General features: G+C 36.8%; 1 protein-coding gene across 4 annotated transcripts; it reads left to right on the top strand.

The window, feature by feature from the left end:
- The first annotated feature begins 491 nt into the window (after window positions 1-491).
- On the top strand, window positions 492-20,713 carry MSRA5 (Peptide methionine sulfoxide reductase family protein). 4 transcript variants are annotated; one of them, XM_089828806.1, is made up of 4 exons: window positions 492-954; window positions 16,711-16,823; window positions 16,902-17,046; window positions 20,031-20,713. In XM_089828806.1, exons 1-4 carry the CDS (start codon window positions 607-609, stop codon window positions 20,229-20,231), a joined length of 807 nt encoding a protein of 268 aa, XP_089684932.1. In that variant the 5' UTR covers window positions 492-606; the 3' UTR covers window positions 20,232-20,713. The 4 variants fall into 4 exon arrangements, with proteins under 4 accessions (XP_089684932.1, XP_089684929.1, XP_089684931.1 ...); XM_089828803.1 differs by having other exon boundaries at window positions 20,028-20,713; XM_089828805.1 differs by having other exon boundaries at window positions 16,899-17,046.
- The last annotated feature ends 1,060 nt before the right edge of the window (window positions 20,714-21,773 follow it).

Below are 21,773 nucleotides of genomic sequence, written 5' to 3'. Positions count from 1 at the left end.
GGAAGGAAAAAACCGAAAAATTCAAATGAACTTTAAAAAAAAGCAATATTAAACAAAATGATGCATTTCTTACTTTGAATTCACATGAAAAAAAAAATGGCACATAGATAATTCAACATACAAACTAATTATTTTTATCTAATCCCCTAATCCCTTGATCTTATAAATATTATTAAAATCTATTCATTCATTCACTAATGTTTCCACCATGGAGGAGAGAACTCCCACACAAGGGAAAATAATTTTAAAAAAAAAAACTCCTATTTGTTGTTTGTCCTCTCCTGCTAGCACATTGCTAAGCGACATCACTGAATAAGGGTATTATGTTGGCCCCTTATGGTCTCGTGAACGTCATTTCATTTCATAAGTATTTTCAAGAACCACATGTTTCATTTAAGTGCCCATGTCATAATTTGTGTTATTTATTATTTACATTCCGGGGAAATTCGGGAATGCTGTCGTAATACTGACAAGCGAGGGGCTCGAAGCTTGTTCGATGGGTTCGACTACATTACATGTTCAGTACCTTTTTTGGCTTTAACCTCGGTAAACGAGTTTTGAAATGGCCACTGTAATAACATCGATTTGTGTAGAGTTTATCTTCAGATGATTGAGAAACGATCGGATTTATCAGGAGGAATACAGAACATATCTCTGAAAATGACGTTTTTACGGATGAATCTGATGTTCTTAGGGTTATTGTTATCGCCATGCGTGGTTAAGGAAGCCCTAGGTATAAGGCTGTTTGAAGGAGGAGGAAATCTGGGAAATAAGGCTACGGAGACGAAGGATCAACAGTATAAGATTGCAGTATTTGCTCTTGGTAGCTTCTGGAGAGGAGAGGCCGCCTTTGGATGCGTGCCTGGTGTGATTCGAACCACTGCTGGTTACAGCGGAGGAACCAAGCTTAATCCTGAGTACAGATTTTTAGGAGATCATGCTGAAGCTGTCCAGGTCAGTGAAGGGAGATCAGGGTCAATTAATGGAAAACGGAAAATTCGTAGGCCTAATTTTGTCTATTTGATGATTTTTTTTCTGTCGTTAAGCTTTTTGAAAGACTTGTGATGTACAATATTCTCAGGTTAGACGTGTTTTTCTTACCATTTCGCTGTCAAGATTTTTTAGAGATCTGTCTGAATATATTTAAGCTCCCGAAACTCAAAAGAATTACTTGCCGATTTTGGTTATACGTGATTTATTTATTTATTTTTTGATGAGTGTTTTTAACAGTTTCTGTCCCTTTCGTCGTCAATTTCTAATACTGTGGGTTCTTCAAATATTAAGTCTTTTCAAAGACTTCCAGAGTTAGCATTATGGTGATGGTATGCTTCTGGGGTCACGTTGTGCGCTATTAATGTGTTGGTTTTCAGAATTTTGAAAGAGGTATCTGCATGGATTTGTCGAGTCCTGGAAACGAAAGAAAAAATAACTTGCTTTCAGTTATTAGTTTATTTTGTCGGAGACTTTTACGTTTACCGTGTATTGGATACAATTTTGGAAAAGATCCGTCGGAAGACTAGCAAAGGAAATTGGTACTTTCTTTTGTTTATATGCAAAATTGAAACGCGTCTTTTTGTAACTGCGTTGTTATTAATATTTGCAATCTTATAAACTCTCAGTAATTAAAGACGTTGGGGCTTCTCAAAACGAAAACATTACTTGTTGAATTTGTCAATTCCATATATTTTGAAATTCTTTAACTGCCTGTTATTTTCGGTTTACTGAGAGATTAGTTCAAAACATTTTGTTAAGTGTTTGAAAATAAAAGAAACTTTGCTCTTTCAATCCACTTTTTTTTTTTTTTTTTCAATAATTTTGTCGTAGTTGCTATTCAATTTTTGTTTACTGTCTCGGCTTCAATAGCCAACAAGGTAAGTCCATAAAGACTTTACAACTCGAACAGTTAAAACACATTTTTTTTTCCTGATTTTGCCCAATGGGTGATTTTGCCGATTTTTTCTTTTGCCAAATATCATATTTTTTTTCCTAAAATACCTGGCTGAAGAACCTTGTGACTAATTGAAAATGAAGGAAATTACTGGCTGATTTTGTGCATTGGCTGAATTTGCTGAAAAAAATTCTGTGTAAAATTACATTATATCCAATTTTCTAAAAGTTCTATCTTCTTTTTGGTAAACAAGTGCTACTAAGTGGGTAGCTCTTTTCCAATAAAAATGATGAAGAATCACAAAGCTCATCAGAGAGCACAAGATGCCTTATACCATGCCCCCTTTTACATTAGGTAATAAAGGTATCCGTTCACTAATCAAAGCCTGGACACTCCAAGTCTACCTTCAAAAGACCTTTCAAATGTTTCCACAAATCAAAACAATTACTGTCCAAGACTGGGGATTCTGGTCTACTCTGTTTTCTAGTAAGTATGCCACATGTTTCGTTTCTCTGTAAACATGATTCAATGAGTAATCAGACAAACTTTGTAGAATTTCCCTATTCTTCCTCACTTTGGGCTCAAGCAGCCAATTACTTGATATTCCTTGTCTGATGGAGTTTATGCATATCAATGGATCACTTTCAATATACACCTGTGAAATGAATTTGACATTTGTCTATGCATAGCCTTAATCTTTCCAGAAAGGCCTCAAGTTCCACAAAGTGATTGCTTCTGTCAGAAGAAGAATGGACTTGGCCTACACCAGGTTGCCAATAAAGCCTTGAATGATGCTTCCAGCACCAGACTTTCTTGGATTGCCATGGGATGCACCATCCATGTTTTCCCAATGACCCGTTCTCCATATCTCCTTTGTGTTAGAAAAAAAGTTAAAGCTGGCGGTAATTTGAGGCCCGACTAACACTTCATGAGAAAAATCAGGCTAATTTTGGTGTTAGAGTGAGTTCAACCATTCAATGATATTGCTTTCCATCACCATTTCTATTTCATCGATGTTCATCTCCTTATCTTTGAACATCCAGTTATTGTTCTCCTTCCAAACATTCCCAAATCACTTCACTAACCACTAGTGAAATGTTTTTGTCTATGCAAAATCTTACTTCTTCCAAAAAGGCCTCAAGTTCTGTTCTGTCATTGGTTCTGCCAGGAAGAAGAATAGACTTGGCACACACCAGGTTGTCAACAGTGTCTCAAGTGATGAATCGAGCATCAGACCTTCTTGGATAATGGGCTGCTTTTCTTTTCTCCTTCAAGTTAGAAGAGAACCTGAAGTTGAGGGAAAATTTGGGGCCTGACCAACAGTTCATTAGTGACACCATCCCAGAGAGGAATATTGGGCTTTTCTGGTTCATAGAGTGCAAATCCTGCCATTCAATGATTTTGCTTTCCATCAGCATCTTAACTTTATCCATGTTTTGTTTTTAATCATTGAATATCTGGTTATTGCACTCCTTCCAAACATTTCAGACTAGTGAAGAGGGCCTAGCAGACCAAATTTTATCATTTCAAAGCCAGTGCCAACAAGTAGAGGAGAAAGAGCAGGATATAAGCAGGTGATCTGTAGTTTTGTACACTTGTTTGCACATTGTGCACCAGCTCAGGCTTTCAGTGCCATTGATCTCCCATGATAATGCGCTTATTTAGTGCTGTCCACGTGAAGGCACCAGTCTTCAGAAGGACAATATTTTTTCCAGCATAGTTTTCACGGCCCAGAGAAATTTTCGCACAACATTTGAATTTGAGAGCTGAGTTTAGCAGCATAAGATCCCAACAGCCACATCACACAATTTGTCTGCATTATTTCAGAACAAGGTGTCTTGTGCTCATTGTGCCTTTGAGAAACGTTTTAGCTATGTAACATATAGAGAGAGAATCAAAGTCAATCCAATTTCTAACTTGGTTCTCCCAGGGTACCATGTAATCCGATGCCTGGCTCGCCCTCACATGCCATAAGATGTCAATCTTTGCATGAAGGTCGTTGTTTTTTGACAAAGGTTTCAATCAATTCTAGGAATCATTGAAGAAAGTAGTTGAGTAACCATTGTTAATTTGCCAAGACAAGACAAATGGTTGGTAATGTGGTCATAATCCCACATGAATTTCTAAACATGAGATTTGTGATGCAAGATTTATGGCCACTTCTACATATAAAATTGAATACTTAGTATTCCAACTGAAACACCAAATCTTCAACTCTCTCTTGAACAAGGAAGCTCACATTCTAAACAATGCATATGGATTGTGTGATCAAATGAGATAATCACTTGGGGACTCAGGTTGTTCATTCAATGGACATCATTTTGCAAATGTGAAAGATATGGCATTGTGAGCTCTTCAATTACTTCTAACAAAACAAACTGCAAACAGATAAGGGGTTCAGGAAGCTAACTTCCATTCCAGATCAGCAAAGAGGGTCTGACAGACTAAATTTTTCTTTAGAAGGCATATTTATGCATCAAAGGACAACTTGAGAAGAATTCTCTCAGATCATTTTTGTGTGGGCCAAACCATTCCAATTTTCTTTGAAGCCAGTCCCAAAAATGAGAGGATAAAGAGCAGGATAGAAGCAGGTGATCTGTAGACTTAAAAGTCAATTCAGTTGTGGACTTAATTTGGTTATATGAAGTGATTTGCTGGTACTCACTTGGGGACTTACATTGTTCATTCAATGGATATCAACTTTGCAAATTTGAATGTTTTGGCAATGTAGGCTCTTGAATTACTTCAAATAAAACAAAGTGCAAACAGATAAGGGGTTGAGGAAACTAATCTAACTCTAACAGTGGAAGAGATCATTGAAGATGATTTGAAACTCTAAACCAGTCCTTGCTTTGCCAAATCAACTATGCTAAGGAGGGTGTGTTTTCTTACAAGGATGCGTGGATGATTTTCATACTGTCAATATTTATTCAAATACCTAATGATGGCACAATCCAAATGAATATTTCCAATTAAAGCTAAACGCTTACAATAAGGCCCAGACTAAGCATGCACTGATACTTGCAATCAATAAAAATCAAATGTTATGGACACTAGTTTCACAATTAATCACCACCAATAATACCTACCATTCATCTACTTCTACTCAACTTAAATGAAATCCTACTCTAAGTTAGGAAATGTAGAAAGTATGCAACACTCCAAAAAACAGAAGTAATATACCATGAAGTTCAGTAATAAATTTGAAATTACTTTGGTAGTATTATTGCAACAATATCTCCAAATCTCTCCTTCAAAAATGAGAAGGCCTTGCCTTTTAGAGTTTTTCAAGTACAATGAAGGGTCCAAATTAACTCAAGATCAAGGGCCAAAATTAGGCCAACATAGCCCTGCTACAACTATTAGCTACAAGCATTAAATGCTTATCCAATTAGAATGAAGTACCACCTTGTGGGTGAGTAAAAAAATTACATTGCTTTGATTGACCAATCAAAAAATAGGCTAGGCAGAAGCATTAAGTGGACTCCACATGTACACTCTGCATGATCTGGTTGGATGACTTTGGACACGTGCAATTGGAGCTTTCTAATTGGTTGAAGATGAAGGAGCGCCACCTTAGCATACTTATCTCTTACACTTCATTGATATCTCTTGATATTCAACATTTTCTAGCTTTGGATGGATGGTGATGGCTCATCTTCCCAAATTGCATCATCTTCATAATATTTCTCTATCTTCTTTCATTTAGAAATCTTCTGATTGAAATGCCTTGAACTTGCTTGTACCTGAAACTTTAATTCCTTGGCCTTGATCTCTAGAAGTGACATAGATGCTCCATGATGTTGAATTTTTCCAATTCAACTTGGATTTCCTTTGGAGTCCAAGTTGATGATGGTTTTCCTTTGCTTGTTAATTGATCACCCTCTTGGTTCTTTGGCCTCGTGGACGTTAGTAAAATCCTTCATTCTTTCATTCATTCTCCTTAGGCTTGTCTTAAATTTTTGAAGTGGAAGCCACCTTTCATCCTTGATCCTGCCATTTGTCCTCAAACCACTTCTACTTTTCCTTGCAAAACAAAACAAAAGTGGAAGCCACCTTTCATCCTTGATGTTGCCATTTGTCCTCAAACCACTTCTACTTTTCCTTGCAAAACAAAACAAAAGCATTCATTAAGCTCATAAAATGGGAAGAATATGCGATACTAAGTTTATCTGAAAGCTCCAATAAAGTTGTATTTAAAATAAATCAATTCTTTTTTTATTAACCAACTTTATCAGATATTATATATTGAATTTGGGAAGGGGTAAATTGATCTCAAGGTTAAGTTGGAGGTTTGAAGGGTGGTGGAGATTCGAGGTGTCTTGGACACAAGCTGTCCAAGACACAATAAGGTCTTGTCTATAACACTTCTCTAAATAATATCTCCTTTCTTTTTGTGGGTATAAGTTTGATACTTAGCTCGGATTTCATACTTGTTCATTTCCACTACTACATCACCACGCCTCTTCACATTTATTTGCTCAAGTCAGACATCACATACCTGGATTTCATCATTGTTTTGTCTAGATCTGCTCTTTGCATCCCTAATCTTTTATCTTCTTGAAAATAAAAGCTTCATACCTTTGGTTTGATTGAATTTGATTTTGTTAGGGTCCGATATTCAACGATTCTTATTGCTTCTCCCAAACTTGAACCGCTGATGTGAAATTTGCTGTATATTTTGGATTGATATGCTCTGTGTAATGTTCAAATTGCTTGCATTTGAGATGAAATGGAATGAACCTTAGCTCTTTATCTAGTCGTCCATGGTGAATCAATGCCACCTTTTTGCCTAGGCCGACCTGGATTAGTCATGTTTTGATCAAATTTGAGCAACTCAATTGATAAAGTTGAAATGTTTGGCTACAACAGGTCAGTGAGAATCTGGGTTCCTTTGTCCACACATGGACATGGGAGGCTGGGTTCCATCATCTCCTTGTCTAGCCTTGGACATGGGATGGAACTCTGACCACTCCATGTGCAGCCTCCTTTGCCCTTTCCATGGACTTGCACTTCTTTGTCTCCAATCGATGACTTACACTTTATTTTTCCTTCTTTGCTTCCAGCTTCTATTTCATTTCAAATTTGTCTTCTTGGTCAACTTGGAACAGTTTCATTTCAACTTACAACTCTTGATCATGGATTATCTTCCATCATAGATCTGATCTCCATGTTTTCATACTTAAATCAGGCTTTATTTGGGGAGATAATCCTAGTTTCCACATTGAAACCTTTATCCTTCAATGCTATTCTGTCCAAGGAATTGGAGTTTATCCAAGTTATATGGGTGGAAATTTGTGGGTTATCGTTCACAAATGTGGACATGAGGTGGTTGGAGGTGGTTGGAGGTGGTTGGATTCCAACATGCTCATGTCCAAGCTTGGACATGAGGTGGTTGGATTCTGACCGCTCCATGTCCAGGCTTTCTTGTTTCTTCACACCTAAACATTTGTTTTCCCTGCAATTTTGTGGATACTGCTTCCCAAATTCAGTTTTCTTCACGAGTTTCACTTCATTTATGCTCAGATTTTGATGAAAAAATATCTGAACATCTCACATTTTTTTAATTTTAGATTTGCATCATTGTTTTTACTTTGCCCTTAGATTGATTTCGTCTTTCTTTTTCAAGTTGTTGTCGCTGCCCTTGCTTTCATTTTCCTGCAAGGACAATGGCTTGAAATCATCTGGTGGTTGGATTCTGACCGCTCCATGTCCAGGCTTTCTTGTTTCTTCACACCTAAACATTTGTTTTCCCTGCAATTTTGTGGATACTGCTTCCCAAATTCAGTTTTCTTCACGAGTTTCACTTCATTTATGCTCAGATTTTGATGAAAAAATATCTGAACATCTCACATTTTTTTAATTTTAGATTTGCATCATTGTTTTTACTTTGCCCTTAGATTGATTTCGTCTTTCTTTTTCAAGTTGTTGTCGCTGCCCTTGCTTTCATTTTCCTGCAAGGACAATGGCTTGAAATCATCTTGCTATTGTCATAGCAGATTCTAATCCTTTTAAACTTTGGCCAAGCACTGAAGTCTTGGTAATGGCTCCACTTGCCTTCAACTCAACCATTTGTAGGAGTTGACTTTCAAGTAGGCATGCCTCCATTTAAAGTTGGTCAAACTCATCTCTTGACTTGGAGATTCTAACACTGCTACTAAACTAAGGCTACCTAAAACACCTACCCCTGCTGCCAAGCAAAAGACGGTTCCCCAATTGCAACGGGGTGGTGTGAAAAGGTCACATGAGATCCAAATGGTGAATTGGTGATTGTGAAAATTCCACTCGGCTTTGCATTACCCAAGTATTTGTATTGCATGATTTTTCACCAAAGCACATCTAGACAAGAGCACCTTTTATAAATTAATTTTCCCCCTTGCGCTCTAAAAACACAGATTCCTAGTTCCAGCTCCTGTGTTGTCCATGTCATCTCACAATTTTTGGATGAATTAGTGGGGATACGTTTTTCCTTGTTAGGCATTGTTGGTAAGATGCATGCAATAAATGGAATAAATTGGAATGGCCAATAGAACCACCTTGATCATCAAAATTATGCACACCACAGTGAGTCAGCAACCTTTCTAGGTAGATGAATTGTTGCTAGAGGTCTCAATGACTTGAGACCAATGTTACCAACCTCGGACTTGGCTCAGATTCAATCAGGCCCAAAATGGGCTTGGACTTTGTCTTAGCGGCCCTGAACTCGACAAATAAAAAAACCCATGAAATTCAAAGATTTTAAAGGATTTTAAGTTTTTTTCATGCATCATTTAGCCAATTAACATCATATACACAATAATTGAGATAAATAGAAGCTACTTTGCTCACACATACAACTTTGCATAGATCACCTAAGTATAAATGCGAATTTTCGAAAGAAATTACATAAAGTTAAATTGAATAACATAATATAAATCTGAAATATAGTATAACAATTAACTGTCAAATGTCTACAATATGTCAATATCCATGGAATGTGCAATCCATAGAATCAAAAGTTCAAAACATATATCAAAAGAAAGGCTCATAGTGGCCTATGTCTTCCTATGAGTACACCTAAGATAGGTCATGGAAGCCTCTAGAGCCATCCTCTCTCCCTGTGTCTGAGGTTGAACCTCAATGACATGATCATCCTGCTCATCCTCATACTCATCCTCATCCTCATCCTCATAATCCTCATCATTAGAGTTAGAGCCATCACTCTCGGCCTCAAGGTCCTGCACTGGGTCTCCTCGTGCTCTAGCCTCCACTACTAGCACCTCTGCCTTTGCCTCTTGATCAACCCACTCCAAATCTTCATCACTGAAGACAGGATCATCAATTTCTGTATTCCACCTTGCTTGTATATCAACCTTCTCTAATACAATGAGAGATGTGTTGCTACCCAAATTTTGTTTGTGGTGGTAGCGAAGGGTGTAGTGAACAAAAATAAAATCATTCAACTTTTTTGCTGTCAACCTGTTGCACCTCTTTGAGTGTATATGCTCGAACATACTCCAATTGCATTCGCATCCTGAAGCACTAGATGGCTGGCTCAAGATATGAACTGCAATCCTTTGTAAATTTGACACCTTACCGCCAAACATCTCCCACGATACATCTGAAACAACAAAATTTTAAACCAGTTCTATAAATTTGACTCTATCAATCTAGATTATAGATTCCAAAGCGGTAATAAAATAAAATTTAGAATTTGGAATCATATATTTTACTAGGCATGAGTTCTGTCCGGTTTTTCTTGCATAAGTCTCGTGAGATGAATTGTTGCTAGAGCTCTCAATGATCTAAGACCAATGTTACTAGCCTCAGACTCGGCTCGGACTCTATCTTAGCGGCCGGACTCGGCAAATAAAAAAACCCTTGAAATTTAAAGATTTTTAAGGATTTTAAGTTTTTTTTATGCATCATTTAGCCAATTAACATCATATACTCAATAATTGAGATAAATAGAAGCTACTCTGCACACATATACAACTTTGCATAGATCGCCTAAGTATAAATGCAAATTTTCGAAAGAAATTACATAAAGTTAAATTGAATAACATAATATAAATCTGAAATATAGTATAACAGTTAACTGTCAAATGTCTACAATATGTCAATATCCATGGAATGTGCAATCCATGGAATCAAAAGTTAAAAACATATATCAAAAGAAAGGCTCATAGTGGCATATGTCTTCCTATGAGCACGCCTAAGATAGGTCATGGAAGCCTCTAGAGCCATCCTCTCTCCCTGTGTCTGAGGTTGAACCTCAATGACATGATCATCCAACTCATCCTCATACTCATCCTCATCCTCATAATCCTCATCATTAGAGTTAGATCCATCACTCTCGGCCTCAAGGTCCTGCATTGAGTCTCCTTGTGCTCTAGCCTCCACTACCAGTGCCTTTGCCTTTGCCTCTTGATCAACCCACTCCAAGTCTTCATCACTGAAGATAGGATCATCAATTTTTGTGTTCCACCCTGCTTGTATATCAACCTTCTCTAATACACTGGGGGATGTGTCACTACTCGAATTTTGTTTGTGGTAAAAGCGAAGGTTGTAGTGAACAAAAACAAAATCATTCAACTTTTTTGCTATCAACCTGTTGCACCTCTTTGAGTGTATATGCTTGAACATACTTCAATTGTGTTTGGATCCTGAAGAACTAGATGGCTGGCTCAAGATACGAACTGCAATCCTCTATAGATTTGACACCTTACTGCCAAACATCTCCCACCATACATCTGAAACAACAAAATTTTAAACCATTTCTATAAATTTGACTTCATCAATCTAGATTCTAGATTCCAAAGCGGTAATAAAATAAAATTTAGAATTTGGAATCATATATTTTACTAGGCATGAGTTTTGTCCGGTTTTTCTTGCATAAGTCTTGTGAAAATAGGTCTCCTAGTGCTTTCATATACATCTCTATTTCACAGACTATAACTGTTCCAATAGTTGCATCAGGTGACTTTCTCTCTATAACATCATAGAGGCCACTGAACACCTCTTCATCAGCGTTAAAATTTGGGCTGAATTGGTATGTTGGATTAAGAAAGTGGGCAACTGCATGTATAGGCCTATGAAGTAGATTGTGCCATCGCTTATCAATGACATCCCACATGGGACCATATTTTTCATGATTTCCTACATATAAATCTTGAATGGCCTCTTTTGCACTATCCATGCCCTCATAAATGTAACCCATATTGAGGGCTTCTCTCCATCAACAATTTGCAGGATAACAATAAGAGGCTCAATGAACTGCAATCATTGTGAAAAACAAAACATTAAGCTTTGAGTTTTCCATTTAAAAATGAACAATGTGAATGTCAATAAACATAAACAAGTGTTTCAAACTTAAACAAAAATAGTGAAATATAATGGAAATGAGCACAAGGAAAATTACCTCCACAACCTCCTTGGTGGGTGGGCTTCAAAAAGCCACTCTCATAAAAAACTTGATCAACCACCTCAACTACTGCATTGAGCTTTGAATATGATGAATTTGTCCACTTCTCACATACAAACATACCTTTTAAACCAGTCTTTGCGTTAAAAAAAGATTTCAATGTGAGATTTTTTATTGCAAATCTAGTGATTGCTGGACGAGACAATTCTTCATTCTGTATGTTGCCTCATAAGGTTGAGGACCCAAGCATGATTATATATGCACTCTATGCACTAGAAATATTTCTTGCTTGCTCTACATATTTTTTTATCCAAGGAATTTTACCTAGATCCTCCAACATGAGGTCAAGTCAATGGGCAGCACAAGGGGTCCAAAAAAAGTAACGATGCCTCTCTATAAGAAGTTTACCAGCACCAACATAATTTGCTGCATTATCTGTCACAATTTGCACACTATTCTCCTCACCCACCTCCTTCAACACTTCCTCCATTACCTTAGAAAGATACTCAACATTTTTGGTCTTCCTCGAAATTGATTTCAAAAACACCTTGGAACTTGAGAAAAAATAAAGAAATTGAGTCAATCATAATGATCAATCAATTTGCTATTAAATTATTAAATTCTAACTTTCTAAGTACAATATTGAATTACTTGATGAGGAGACAAGAAAATTCAGTAGTGTTCTATTTCTTCTATTAGTCCAACCATCGGTCATGATGGTGCAACCCTTCATGACCCATACTTTACACTGCTCCTCAATTTCAACTTTTACGTCAGCAATGCGATGGGCCAAAATAAGACCTTTTAACTCCTCATCATTAGGGGCTTTGAATCCCAGAGCACAAATACTAGCAACATCTATGGCAATTTGCCAATAAGGAGACATAAAAGTTAAAATAAATTAAATAAACAATATAATTATTACTTATTATGCAGGCAAGGGACATACAAATTGAAATTAAAATTATAAGTACCTTGCTGCATTAAATGGAAGGTTGTTGTAGAAGAAGAAATCTCCAAGTGCCAACTTTGCTTGCTTATGCTTTTCCTTATTCCAAGCCATGCTCTCAAGTGATGGCTGTGCACCTGGAGTTGTGTGTGGAACAAAGATGGAATCAAGTGAGGATCTTTGCTTACGCTCCGAGGCCCAATGCTCGCACTCTGAGATGCAGTATTAGAAGGTGGAATTGGGGGGTGACCATGTCCATGCTAACTTGAAGATCCCTCTACACTTCTAGTTCCAGCTAATTGTGCCATCTCTTCTTATTGCTTTTTTAAAAATTCTTCTCTAAATTTTCCTCAAAGAGAGCTTGCATATCACACATAACATCTTGAGGCACCTCCTTGCATTTTTTGATATCACGCTTTGGTATATGTTCAAGGTGATATTTCAATCTATTAATACCTCCCCTATTATATGTTATCATACAATGCCAACATGTCATAACTCCTTTCTTATGCCCAAGAATAGCATGTTTCCAAGCCCTATCCCTTGCTACTGCACTAGGGTCAGCATCAAGGTAAGCTTTAGGCCTAGTTCCACTACCCTCAGGTTGAGACATGAGGTTGCTGCTGTTGCAATATACCATAAAAAAAGCTTTTAGAGTATAGAGAATCCAATTTACAAACACTAAGGTTGCTTACTTTTCAAGTTTTCCGTCACCATAAAATGGAACAAATCTAAAGAGTCCAAACACATGCAAATAAAAAAAAATTCATGAATGTAAAAAAAGTTTGCAAAATAACAAGAAAAAATGTACTTTACCTTTTCAAATTTGCTTTAAAAATGGAAATGTAACCCAAGTTTGAAGAAGCCTCCTCCAAATGCTTCTTCTAACTCCTCTCAGTGCGTATATGCAAGCTACAAAATGGCACAAACAATCAGCAACTAATAGATGAGAGCCAACCGATTTGCTAATTTATCTCCCAAAAACCCAATACTCTTCCCTCAACTCTTCTTTCTCTATTCTTCTTGTTTGCAAGTGATAGAATGACCTTTTTAGGTCTAACTTATGCTTTACATTGTCAACATACCAAAAAAACCCAAAAAAAAACCAACCCTTTTGGTCTTGTGCAGACGTTGACTGACAGCCGGAGTCTGCCTGACGGGACTCAGCGAGTCAGCCTAGTCAGCTGACTTGGCGAGTCAGGCCTGACTTGCCTAGGAATCGGCCAAGTCCGAGGCAAGAGACCATTGGCCTAGTTTTCCCTAGCTTGCCTCGGACTCGCCGTGCCTGGCTCACCTCGAAACTCGCCGAATCCTGTAACACTGCCTGAGACTTTAAACTAGTCTGAACAGCCCCCTTGACAATAGGCATACCAAGGTGTTTGCATGGGATTGAGTCCACTGAAAATTCCAGCAGGTCAGTGATCTTTCTTTGGATCAAAACTTTTGTATTAAAAAAATAAATTCAGAATTTTGGATCTTTCCTTAATTATAATCTGACCAGCGGCTTCCACATATTTATCCGTAACCATCTTGATTTCTTTTGCTTCTTTCATTATGGTCTTGCCATAAATGAGTTATAGGGTCAATATTTTGTGCAACAACAAGAACAGTTCATAGGCCCACATAATTAGAAGCAGCAATTAATCTATCCAAGGCCTTGGCCATGATCAAAAAGAGAAATGGAGATAAGAGATGTCCATGCCTGGTACAATTTGAGCTTTCAAAAATACCATATGACAGAATGTTGACCAAAAATGAGAATCTGACAATGACTGAAAAATCATTTCAAGCCAGCGATTGTCACGCCAAACCTTTTCATTATCAGAATCAGAAAGCACCAGTTAAACCTGATTGTCAGCCATGCCAATGTCTAGTTTTATCTTCATACTTTTTAGATGGTTTAGATTGATTGTGTGGATGATCTTATTGGCCACAATAATGCTGTCTGGAATATTCCTCACTGGAGTGAAGCTACTTTAGTCGGCTGATATGAATTTGTCTATGGTTTTCTTTAATCTGCCAATCCATGGCTTTGGACAGAAATTTGTAAATTGAGTTGCATAAAGCTATGGTTCTGCAGTCACTGAAAGTGAGGAATTTTGATTTCCTTGAGATCAAGAATGTAGAAAATGATAGATCAATTCGAATTTGCTGCTCTAGTGCTTTGTATTTAGCCCACAGGGCAAATCATCAGTAATTCAACCTTATGGGAACAATCACGACTGTTCTTTCAGTTGATCTTCTTTTCTTTATAGCAATTTCCATTGGAAGTGAATGGTGAACAACCAATCATCCGATTAATTCCTGATGCACTTCTCCTTCCAATATGTGATTCTGGAGTTCCAGGATCTTTTTGACCTTCAACAAACTGCAGCACACGGTTATCATGTATTTGAGGGTTTGGCTCATTTCTCTTTGCCAGGCATCCAAGTTGATCATTGTTTGAGCCTTTTTTCCCTTTGTTAAATGCTGCTTCCTTTATCTGTCATCACGTTCACCCTAAATCATGTAAGCCCTTGATGCACAGGTTGGTAGGATCAAGGTTGTTATACCACTGTAATATCTCCAGTTAGGCTGATTACATATTTTTATTGATTTAAGTCACAGAACACCAATGATATCTTAATTTTAGTAAGATCTAATGCAAGAGGTAATATGTTTAAATATGTAGAAATGAATAATAAACTCTTGCAAAATGCATGGTCAACACAACGATCCGGAATAACTGATCACTCCTTTTACTACAACAGATATTGCACTTCTGGTTAACAGTTAAGTTTACCAAGCATTTAGCAGCATACTATGAAGAATAATGATTCAACAGCCAATGGTACTCCTGGGGACACCGCAGAATTTCAAACCCCAGGTGCTACGAGAGCCGCCTCGAACTCAGACAGACAAGTGGAAGAGCTACCTGAACAGAAAACTAGTGGAGCCCAATTAAAATCCTTGTGAAATCAGTGTAACACCAGTTCTGGGGGATGGGGGGACACTGGGATGGGTTTCTGGAACGGGGGGAAAATAGCTGTCATTTTCGGGACAGTGGGGGGGATGGCAGCGAGCGGTGGACGGGGCAGGGAAGGGTTTTGTATAGTATACATATAGAACTTAAAATGCTAGTTGTGAAATGATGTTTCAGTAGAACATACCAATATAAAATACTTAAATATAGCAAAATTGCAACATTAACTATAACCATTGAACATTCAACATAGTAACATATTACATACCCAATAGTAACATCCAAAAATCAAAATTCAAATAGAAATTCAAGTACCCAACCCAGCGGCGGCATGGTTGTGGAATGGCGGAGGTGGGGGTATGTGGGTACTCAAGTACCCGGTGCGGGGACGTCTCAGGGATGGTTACTTCGCGGGTTGGGAGGGGGGTGTGAGTCTATGTGAAATTGCTTGTGATTGGTTCGATGGGTTTTGTCCATTAACCAGCTATGAAATTCCAGGGGTTTTCCATCCTCCAATGTCTAGTGTCTTAGGAACAGGGTGTCCAGTCTATTTGATTAAAATTAATGGATTAACAGACATGGCTTCTCTTGATGCTTATCTTCATTTATTTCAAATTTTTCTGCGATCCCTCCTCAACACACCTGCACACAATCCTTTGGCCAAGGCACACCCATCATAATTAATTTTAATTTTTTCTTCTATCGCTCCCAAATACACCTGCACGCAATCCTTGGCCAAGGCTAATATTTTTAAAATAAATAGTTTGTGATATAAGATAAGGCCCCCATAATCCAGGCACCCAATTTAAATGCTTCCCCCCCCATGCATTTTTCCCTAAGCCCATGGAAAATGAAAAATGGGCTTACTGTTTGATACAGCCTTAGGGGAAAGGAGGACAGGACAACTTACACTTTCCATTACATGCTTTATTTTATATTGAGGAAAGTACGCAAATATGGCTTATATGAGTATCTCTATGTCTGTCTACTAATTAACTCTTTCAAGTAAGTACACTAGTCCCTAACAATGGTTGAACAAGAGTCAACCTTAGATCCGCCCTAGAGGTCTCATCCATGCTAGAAGTCAACAACAGAAGGCCAAGAATTTGTGGCTTAGAATTCCACATTAGTTGTTACTTTGGGGATTTGAACTTGGGTCTGCACAATGAGAACCCAATGCTTTAATCAATTGAGCTTAACCTCTTTGACTTAACATGCTTTGTTTGTAGTCTAGCCTGTGTTTTCATATTGAGATGCCTTTGGCACATTCCAAAGAAACATTGAGCTGTGCAGGCAATTTTTGTTGTTGTTTCTGTATATTAATAATAAATACAATCTCTTCTATTTGTTCTTTGATTGTAATGATCACAAGCTTTGGTTTTGCTATTTCATGTTCTATGATTCTTTTAGCTTATTGAGTCCCTAATTTTCAGTAATCCTATTTTAAGTTTGCAGATTTTGAAAATTCCGGTCTTGTGATAGTATTCATCTTAAAATATTCATTGCAGGTTGAATATGATCCAAATTTGATTAAATATGGGCATTTATTAAACGTTTTCTGGTCCAATCATGATGCTACTCAAGTTTTTGGACAAGGCCCCGATGTGGGTGATCAATACAGGTAATTGACCTTTGCCCGCTGACATAATGCTGAATTCCCAGTCAAATCAAGATTGAATTTTGTTATTGTGTTTAGCAGGTCTGTCATCTTTACCAATGGGAATGCCGAGGCTAAGTTGGCTGCAGCGAGCAAAGAAAGAGAACAAACTAAAATAAGGGACAATTTAGTAACAACGCAAATTCAAGAATTTGAAACCTTTTATCCCGCCGAGCCTGAACATCAGGTAGAAATCGTTTCTCCCTTTTTTTGATGTTCTTGTTCATTTCTAAAAATTGCCAACGTAAGCTTTTAGTTTTATCTACTTAAACCTTTTTTCAATTAACCAATAGGCTTTTACTGTGAACATCAAAATCCAAAAGCTGTTGGTTACTTTGTCTTAAGCCAAGTAACTTTTTCCACATGCCAGAAGCACCAGCAGATGGGATAAGAAAATTTATATGAAAAGGCACAACTCAATCCAGCAGATAGGAGAATGGATACACTTCTGACAAAGAAGTAGTAGTTAGTGAATATTTGATATTTCCTCCAATTTGTTTATCTTTTGCATTTTTTTAATTTAATTTCTAAAGTGAACTGCAACATCATAATTGCTGGTTGAGGAGGAAATGGCTCTGATGTTATTGGGAACTTCCAGAGTGACGAACTGATATTATAGAAACTGGAAGATTCAGAAGATTGACTTATCATACCATAACTAGGCATGCCTGTATTAAATTTCTGTTTCCAGCTCCCACAATATATAGTGAAATATGAACTCCTATAAGTTACGGTTTATCTCTTTTTGTTCAAGATCCATAAATCTTTACAGCACTTCGTTTAACCATTGTGGACCAGGAAGGCTTTCTGTTATGTTGAGATAAAGCCTAAGCTGCACCATTTTGATGAATGAGTGTGGTGAATACAGTGACAATGATGAGGGGAAAAGTGAGTGTTATACATCTCTGTGGTTTTTCTCGCAAACTTCACTTGGTGAATTGCTCAATCCCAAGGTTGAACCCAGATGGTCTGGTGGTAGCTGTACACACCTGGTCATATGGGATTTGTGCGGTTCCCATTTGAAAGAGACCAGGTGCTTCTTTTCTGCCAAGTTTGTCCCTCATTTTTTATGATTTCATCTCTAATAAAATACCCACTTCATTGAATTTGTCCTTTCTATGTCAAAATTCAGGACATTGGGATTTGAAACTTTTCTACAATATCCCTTGCTCAATTCCTTAATGTCACAGGTTTGTCATTAAGTTATGGTAGTTGTTGTTTCCACAAGATTTTATCAGCTTGCAACAGTTATCCACTTACTGTGAACTGATCTATAAAAAAATCATGAAGTGCCTGGTTGCATGTAACATTGGTTTTTTGTCTGTTCAGGTCCGCAGAAACACCATAGAATTTTTTATAAGTAGTTGAATTGTAACTTAGTCCTCACGTTGATACGATCGCTTCGGTTGTTTCTAATTTCTAATTTATTATTTCTGTAAAGAAGAATCCAATACTCTTTCACCACAAATGTTATTATCTATCTCAATTTTCCTGGTTGGAGTGCTGATTGATGTTATAAATGTAACTGATTATTTAAGTCAATCTCTCCTGGTTGATTTTCCCTTCCTCGCTTACATATCTCATTTTGTTTAGATGGAGGAAATTTGCAGCAAGATGGGGTTGCTGTTCGAGCCAATTTTCTTTCTTTTGGTTTTTTAATATTTTGCACTTCCATAAAGAAATTGGGCCAAAATAAGGATCAATGGGACTGTTCTGAATCGGAGCACAGATTTCTTTTGGCGATCAATGGAATATATGCATCTGAACTGCAGAACTATGATATATTCAACTTGTATCACAACTAGCCTGTTCTAATTTCAGATCAAGAATAACAGATTTGTCAAATTTTAATAATTGTTATTTGGATATCAAGGCATCTTGTGAAATCTGGTGTTATTTGTGTTTTCACTTTTTGCCCTTTTGATGATTTATATTTTCTGCAGATGCATTCACACACTAAGGGAATACAAATTATATATGATGCACCTGGAACAACGAAAAACCCAAATTTGAAAACACCATCTGACAACCAACCAGCATCTGCTTCCAGGAACTGGACAATCTTAGCTTTCAACTTTTTACCCAAGCCAAATTAGAAAAGAATTTTAGAACCTTGTATCCCATCTCTTACAAATTGGCCATATGGAAAAGGAAGCTATCTATGCATATTGAGACTAAGACTTGTATCATGCATTCACTTAATCTTCTATCTATATTAGAGTATAGAGAAAATGGGAGGGTGATGGAATCTAGTAAACTGAAAAGCGAATCTTAAGAAACAAACTTTGCTCAACGCCAATTGCTGTGAGTCAAGGTTGGCTGAGTAGTCCAACTTATGGCAAGATCTTTTTGACTGATCTACTTGTGAAATGAGCTAGTCATCCTGTCAGACATGAGCCTATTTATACTTTTCTACACCCAAGTTGGCTATTTGTGGAAGCCAGAACACAGTAAGACTAACAACTGCATTATGATTTTTCTCACTTTGCTTGAATCATTGTAAGGTTGATTTTAATTGGGTGATCCAGATTAAACCTTGTAGGATAATCTTTGTTTTCATCAGAGTCCTGGAGAGTTGTTCATTGCAGATAATTCGTCAATGCTGTAACTATGTGTTTTTATCATTTTGGAAGTTTCTGAGCAGGGAATGAAAGTTCCTTTTTGGGAAATTGAGGATATATGCTTTGAATATGCCATTTTGTTAGCTCACTGATATTTATTCATATTGAATGGTGGGGAAAATCTTATTTCCTACAGTTCGGAGTTCCATTTCTAGTCTCTTGTTTGTCAAGTTATTATGGACATTCTAATTTATGTTTGTAGCATACATCTTGTTTGCCTTCTTCTGCAGATGTGTTGCACTAGAATCTGTTCAACTTTTGTTTCCTGGACATGAGCTTCTTTTGAAAGAAGTATGCCAAACAGAAAAATGCCCCAATTTTCTGTGAAGGGGCTCTTTTCTACATATAGAAATGCATAGATGTTAATGTGGCCATCTCTATATGTTTGATGTAGTATGAAGGGGTTAATGCCATTCACAATTTTTTTATTTATTTTCTTGCAAATTTAAAATATTTTTGCTATTAACATCACTAGGAATCAACAATCCTAGGACATCTACGGGTAAAGATTATTAACATCTTTTTTGTGTATGTTTTGCATCCATAGAAGTTCGAGCTCAGGCAGAATTCGTTACTTCTCCAACTCATTGGTATGTTGCCTGAAGAGGAGTTTGCAAGGTCCAGTATGACTACAAAACTTAATAGCTATGCTGCTGGGATGTGTGCACCTACCATTCGTAAAACCATTGACGACAAGGTCAATGATATTCTCAAAAGCTGGCCACTGTCACGCCTTCTAGATGAAGTTTGATTTCTGAGCGAGTTTTAATATAAGGCTTTTTTAAAGCAATGCTGATATCTAATTTTATAGTGAAATGCTTTGTGTACTTCATCAGCTTCTGGCCTGTTATCAGGTACATTTCTTCTGAAGTTTTGCTAATCATAGCATCTTACCCGGTTTGCTGGCTCATCCCTAGTGGAAGAGTGATTCATTTGTAGCATTGCTATTTTTACTGATCTTACTCAAAAGTGAGTATTATCAAACAACTTGAATGTATAGGCTAAAGGCCATGCAATTGAAAGCTGCAGAGAAGCCTTTATGCATATATTCTATGCATATCCAATATAGTTCCCCGATTTATTATCATCAAATTAAAAACTTCAATATTTCTAGGCAAAGCAGGGGTGCTCTTTTTGAAGTTATTTTATCCAACTGTTCTAGTATGTCATGTTGCAAAAACGAGTAATTTTTATCATCGTATATTTTGTATAATAAAATCATAATTCCCTCCCTTTCATTGTGTATTATCTTTAATCAGCAGTGAACTTTGTTATTTGGATTTCAAATTTAATTTTGGAACTTTGAGGATGCTCATTTTGAAGTTATCAAATCAAATTGTTCAAATATGTAATGTTGCAAGAACAAGTAGAGTAATTTTTATCATTGTATATTTTGTATAATAAATCTACAGTTCTTCCTTGGATTTCAAATTTAATTTTGGAACTTTGAATAATCTATAAACAATGCAATTTCACATTCTTTCATTCCTTCATGATTAATGTGATTTAAGTTGGAACTCTATGTTTTATTCTAATTCTCTAAAAGTGAGAATTGTACATTTAAACAAGTTGTATTGCATCTTGGCTGTATTATGCATTTAAACAAGCTGTATTTAAAGAAGCCCTTTGGACATGCTTGTCTGCATTTATTGGCATACTTCTGATCGTTACAGTAAGCTCTTTATAGTGATCTTGAGAAATCTATAAGCCTTAATGAACTTGGAAATCTGTGTCAAAAGGTTTGTATTTTTTTTTTAACAGGTAATTGGCTGAAGTCTAGACTTGCACCAAAAGGAGGTGCAAGGGATATGCTGATAGTTGTTTGAGTTAAAAGTAAAAGTAAAGATTTACATAGTTAAAAAAAAAAAAAAACATTGATCTTCAAACAGGTATCAATATATAAGTTATTCTTGTACATATTTTATGAATTAATAAGCAACAAAATATTTCTTGAATTGAAGAAAGGGGATAATCATATCTCTAGATAGTCAAGAGTACTTAATTTAGTGGAGAGAGATAGAGTCAAGAGACATGTTGGATAGTGATTACTATAGTTTGTTTGAGGTAGTTTACCTCACAAGTGTTAAGTTATCCCATGTAAGTGTTGGGAAACATTATTTTGAGTGGTGTTGAAAAATCCCTATTGATTCTTGGTGATATTGAGTATCACTGTGGCATGCTCACTTCAATTAGTTATTTTAGAAACTATTTCAAACGATTAAAAGATTTTAAAACAAAATTACATAAAATTTTGGGGCAAAAATGAGGTGAATATAGTAAGTTAAATGAGGTT

Source organism: Cupressus sempervirens, chromosome 5, assembly GCF_028749045.1.
Source record: "Cupressus sempervirens isolate cs-2001-9-10 chromosome 5, ASM2874904v1, whole genome shotgun sequence".
NCBI lineage: Eukaryota > Viridiplantae > Streptophyta > Pinopsida > Cupressales > Cupressaceae > Cupressus > Cupressus sempervirens.
This window is presented reverse-complemented; position numbering and strand designations above follow the sequence as displayed.